General features: G+C 43.9%; 1 protein-coding gene across 2 annotated transcripts in view; it reads right to left on the bottom strand.

Annotated features, from left to right (window-relative positions):
• Positions 1 to 510: 510 nt before the first annotated feature.
• Positions 511 to 6,000, bottom strand: part of LOC116947384 (docking protein 2-like) — a 42,756-nt gene continuing 37,266 nt past the window's right edge. For both annotated transcript variants that reach the window (XM_032963046.2, XM_032963045.2), the window contains one exon: positions 511 to 5,244. In XM_032963046.2, coding sequence (XP_032818937.1) covers positions 4,411 to 5,244 — 834 coding nt within the window. In that variant the 3' untranslated portion in view covers positions 511 to 4,410. The remainder of the gene's footprint in view (positions 5,245 to 6,000) is intronic.

Raw genomic sequence — 6,000 nt, 5'->3', positions numbered from 1 at the left:
ATTGCTACAAGCAGTGTTGCTGTCTGCAGGTTCACTATGCGTCAAGATTGAGGAAAGGCACGCTAATTGAGGGCACGTGCTGCTTAAACACCCACGTGGTAGCCACGTGGGTGTGTAATCAGCACGTGCTGCTTACACAGCCACGTGGTAGCCACGTGGGAGGACTCGACGTGTGAGAGAATTTTCCTGGCAAGCCAAACCCTGGTCCAGCCAGAAAATGTTTGAACTTTCAGGAGACTCCCAAACTCATTATCGAGGAATACCACAGCGCCACCAATGTTTCCCATTAAGGGGACAAGACTGTGGATCACAATAGCGTCTCTGATTACCACACACGAGTTGGTCATTGTCAAGATGCGACCCTGCAATAACAATACTTGGTCTAGCCACTGCTGGCAGAAGGGAGCTCAAAGACAATCCCTTGAATAAATGCGTCCTCATTCACACCGACGAGACCTCGTGCGTACAACAAGTAGGGCAACATGTACAATAACGTTTCAAAACATTGGATTGTTTTACAAAATGTTTTATTATAGTTTATAGTATATGGTTAGCGAACACATTACCCAGGGACTAAATGCTAAGAGTCAGCGCTTCCACAACACAGAGGATGCCACCAATACACCCAGCTGTACACATGCAGCCTAAGGCAGCTCGCATTAAGTGTCCAGACACGGGATAGAAGAGCGCCCACGTGCTTTGGGTTGGGAGTTGTATTCATGAATTGAGGACTTAAGAGATCAAAGGCGTTCCGCTTACAGCGAGACGCAATGTAAGAAGCGCGCGGCGCGGATTGTGCAGCCTCGCACCGAGGCCGCGTGCGTCCCAACGCGCGTCCCGTCAACGAGCCTGAGGCTCTGTTGATGAAAAATAACACCGCAAGACTCCTCTTATCCGCGACCATATTTACCTATTGACCCACGAATCATCGTCCCTGGGGGGCATTCGGGCTACCAAATACCCATTGAATCCACACCCCTTCGCTTGATACCTGTGGGTTTATCCAGCCCAGCATTGCTTAACAGTTTCCTGTTACCCGCTATTTTTTTATATTGCCGCTCGATAAATTAATCCTATTATCGATGATGATCTGCATTTTTTTTCCCGCGAATAATTTTATGTGCAAATAACATCGCGGATAATGGGATCCGCGTCAGTGATGGGAGATCGAACCACTGTGACGTCACTGGATCACTGTGACGTCACTGGCTCACCGTGACTCGGGCGGAGTGACCGACTTGACAATCTCGTTTGCTCATTAACAAAGTTTCAACATCGTATCAGATAGCCGCCTAGGGTACGTATCTGCAAATTCGTAACGCCTCTTATCCGCGACCGTATTACTCGTGACTATTATCCATTTGGGTTTGCGATAACCCCTATAATCCACGGCCCTATTGTTTCCATAATCCGCGAATTTTGGGAGTAAACTTGCGGATAACTGGGCAGATAATAGGATCGGTGATATTGGTCCATCACATAATCGCGGATAAGAGGAGTTCTCTTGCGTGTTTTCTATGCATATTATTTCAAACCATTACATGTAAATTGCATTATGTGAAGCATGCAGTTTAACTATACAGGCAGTCTTCAACTTATGAACACGTTCCGTTTCCGAGGCCCGTTTGTAAGTCGAACGGTTTGTAAGTCGGAACACAACAACGCACTGTATTTAAACACAACAACGCACTGTATTTAAACACAACGCACTGTATTTAAACAACAACGCACTGTATTTAAACACAACGCACTGTGTTTAAACACAACAACGCACTGTATTTAAACACAACAACGCACTGTGTTTAAACACAACAACGCACTGTATTTAAACACAACAACGCACTGTATTTAAACGTAAAACGTCGCCAGTAGACCACTGCCGTTGCGCGTTCCGAGGATCACTGCACCGAACCAAATAGTGCCGCGATTCGATTCGTAAGTGTGAGCCCGCGTTCGCAAGTCGGATGGTTACAAAATAATGATCATATGGAAACTCATCATGGGACCTCTTTTGCCAGTACCAAAATATGAGAATAGGTTTTCCACTTTTTTGTACGCCTTTTGGCGTCCTCTGGTCTAACACCGTTTGAGACGAGGCTCAAAAGAAAGCTGTCTCTGGTGTGGACCTATCAGTGTCAAAGACAATGCCAATATATTATCAGAGTATGTTTTTGTTTGCATTCTGACCACAAGTATTGTGGTTAATGCAGACGTGATTCCTTGTAAAAGGTTTCAGTTTGGTGTTTTAATATCTTAACACAGCTGTTTTGTTGCCAGATAAAAGGGGAAAACTTATACTCATATGGAAACTCGTTGGTAAGTCAGACTGCATGTACGTATATAAAAACTAAAATATTATTAATTGCCTGCAAAGTCATCATTGCGAAATGATAAAAAATCAACCCAAATGTACAATCATTTTTAGATTTGTTTTTGATTTACAAGCAAAACAATACTTAAACATGACCAATATTATATTAAGACTCAGTAATACACCAAAAGTACACTAATTTAAATATAAAACACGTTAAGAGGTGATATTTAAAAATGCTAGGTGACAATATATGTGTAAAGTCATACAGTGTGCATAAATATGTATATACACGTGGTATAATAATATATACACATACTGTACAACGTCGCATATCGGCCCACTGCAGACTGAGGTATAGGCTGATATGTGACCAGATCGGTTAAGATCTGTAAAAGTGATAGTTACACTATGCACCAATGTTGCCAGACACAAAAAAATCTCAAACTTATTTTTAAACGTGGCAAAATGATTTAACTTTGCTTGATAATTTAACCAAATATTATATTATGAACACCAACACTCCCTCGTGTTAAAAGCTTGGGCTTGTGAACAACTCTGGATAATGAGTTGCACCACGCACAAACAATGTGCACTGTTTGTGGCCAGTGAATTAAATAGGAGGGATGTGTGGACGGTCGGATACGCGACGTTGTACCGCTGACGGTAGCTATTAGGCAGGAGTACAGCAAAAATGGAGTAGAGCGACATGGCACAAGAACCCCAACTCACAGCGAGTCAGGGTTTACAGCCCTTTCTCATTCCCTGCTGGATGAAGGCCTCCCCACACCATGTGAGTAATGGGAGATTGTTTGGTTGAAGTTGAGTGGGGGCAAGCCAATGAATCCACCTGCACGCGTCACCTGAGACGAGAAGTCCTCAAGTGGACTGTGCAGTCCTCACTGCAACCCCCAACTGGAGCCACACGACACCAAAAACCAACAGTCATAATTATCAACAAAATAACAATAAAAACGGATTTCTTTAAAATAAACAAAAGTGTCAACGTTTTCTCTTCACTATTAATCATACAGCATTATTGTGCACGGACAAACGACCCCCCCACACACACACACAGCACACAGGGAAAACTACAGGCGCGCAAGGCTAAGCGAGTTGGGCGTGTAACCCATCACTGTGTATGTAGGCCAGCCTACGGAATTTGAAAGTAAACTGGCAAAATATGAAGCTTTGTAGGTTCGTGTGGTGCTCATAATGTGTGTGCGAGGGTGTTATTATATACAGAGGCCCATAGCTGGGCTGGCCCAGACAGGATGAGAATCGTTGAGAAGTGTTTAAGTGTTAAATTATTTTTTTTATTAAATTCGTATAACTGGGTTTCGTAAAGATATGTCATTGTTGTTCGTGATGAGTCAAGAAATATCTGTGTATCTGTACTCCAAGGTTCACTGGGTGAGAAGTTGTGGAGCTGTCTCCATGTGGTTCACATTCTATTGACGATGGAGAGAACAAAGCTGGGTTTGGAAATTGTATTCACAATGATAATGAACCTCCAGTTCAATCTTTTAATGTTATTCCAACCCTCTACAAAATAATTATTTGGCAACACTCTGCTGGCAGCGGTGCACAAATAACAAAAATTCACATTCGTAAATAGGATGCGATAAAGAAGAGCCATTGTGCCCGACACATCGCCTATTACACATTTATCTTTTTAAGGCCACAGTGTTAATGACGCTCGTGTTGAGTTTTCTTTCGTCAATATACGGTCGTATGGAATGTTTATTTCAGACAAATCTACACCACATTAAACCATAAAAAAAGTTAAATTATAATGAGGGATCAAACTAATTTCCCAACAAATTAAACTTCATTGATGAAAAATGCATAAATATACTAGCGGGCAAAACGACCACAATGGATTATAGTGCGGATTTAAAAATAAAAAGTGAATAGAGGTTGATTAATTGGATAAAATATCCGATCAATGAGCACATTATTATCTTACACCAAACTTCGCGGTGATATTCATCATCAACGTAAATGACAAATGCCAAAGCGACATGTGGCACGCGTTTTGAGCAGGCCAACACGTTTGGATATACGAAAGATTGAATCAAGACAACTCCACAATTAGTTTAAAACGCTATGGCTTTCTCTTCAAAGGAATCCTCTGTATGGGCAGCAGAGGGGTAGCTTAACTCATCGCAGCTTCTCACTCGCACCACCGCTGGAGCCTTCTTGTTCACCTTGCAGTAGAGGGCTGACACATCATCATCAACATTTACGGACGCGGGGCTCGGACGACTGGGCAAGAGCGGAACTTTGATCGGTCGATCACTTGGCTTTGGAAAATGTGGCTTTGCAGGGGGTACTGGCGCGGCCGGCCATGACGCAGCCTCATCTTTCTGGACGTCATCTTTGCAATGAATGGTGCTGTAGATGGTCTTCGCAGTGCTGCTACGAGCAGCGTATTCAGGATCGTCGTAAATGTGCTCTGCCCGGGGGGGCTGGCTGTTTGGCCCACGGTTCTTGCCGAGCAGACAACCGTCGTAAACCTCCGAATAGACGGGCTCGCTATTCCGCTTTGAATTCTTATTCGGAAAAACGGGCTCCGAATTCGGAGAGGGGGCAAACTTCAACGGTGACATCTTGCCCCCGTTAGGCTTTCCGCCGTAGGGCAGCAGAATCGCCCCCTCAGGTTTAAGTGACATGAGCTTCATCCCGTCGGCCGCAGGTCCTACAGCGTGCAGGAATTCATCGGCCTCCACGTGACGCACTGGCGAAGCGTTCCCTCGCGAGAAGTGAGTTGCGCTGGGGTCCACGTTGGTGCCGCCACCATGATTTCCTGGTGGCAGTTTGCTGATGAAATTGACGATAAGATTGAATATTTCCTTTCCCTGGGTCGTCTCGAAAATGAAATTGCCCGGTCCAGTCTGGCACCTACGTCCAGCTTCGAACGTGAACATTTTCTGCAAACGAAACATTACAACGTTGTGTTTTAGCAGGATTTATTTTTTTTACTTTGTATGTACATATTTTGAACTTCTTTCGCACCGTACGTAGCCAACCATGCTAATCGGAGGTTCTGGGGAGGGACATCAATTAATGGAATAATGACGGGAAAGAATCATTGCACGTCTCGACAAGGAATAAACCTTCGATTTAAAGCTTTCGTGACTGCAGGGATTCATCTTCTTGGTTCTTTCGGTAAAGTCACGTAGAATGGAAATAAAATAATAAAAATAAAACATGATAAAATAAAAAAATAAAATTCTCACTATTATTATTTTATTTCCATTCTACGTGACTTTACCGAAAGAACCAAGAAGAAGAAAGAATAAACCGAGTATGGAGAACGAGGTGAGAGAAGGCCGACGCAGACGAGCCGTGGATCTCAGCGGAGCTGCAACTCGGTTGCCTCAGTGTGCACGGCATTGCAATGGTGTTCACCTCTTTATCATCTACAGGCAGATCATCGAGGTTGTGGATTTACTGTGCTCATTCACACATTTTAAGTGCACTTTGGCAGAACAGCTGCCCCTCACCCATCAGTACCCAGGGGACAACACACATTCTATGCCAGGCGTGGCCAAACCGCAGCTCGCCAGATTACTGCGGCTCCCTGGCAGTTCAAGCGCGGTTCGATGAAGACGTGGATTTTTTTCTTGAACTTTTTAACAACAACAACAACATTTTAGACTGTAGAAAATTGCGTTTACAGCAGC

This window comes from Petromyzon marinus, chromosome 29 (genome assembly GCF_048934315.1).
Source record: "Petromyzon marinus isolate PM22_M1 ecotype Great Lakes invasive population chromosome 29, UKy_Petmar_22M1.pri1.0, whole genome shotgun sequence".
Lineage (NCBI taxonomy): Eukaryota > Metazoa > Chordata > Hyperoartia > Petromyzontiformes > Petromyzontidae > Petromyzon > Petromyzon marinus.
This window is presented reverse-complemented; position numbering and strand designations above follow the sequence as displayed.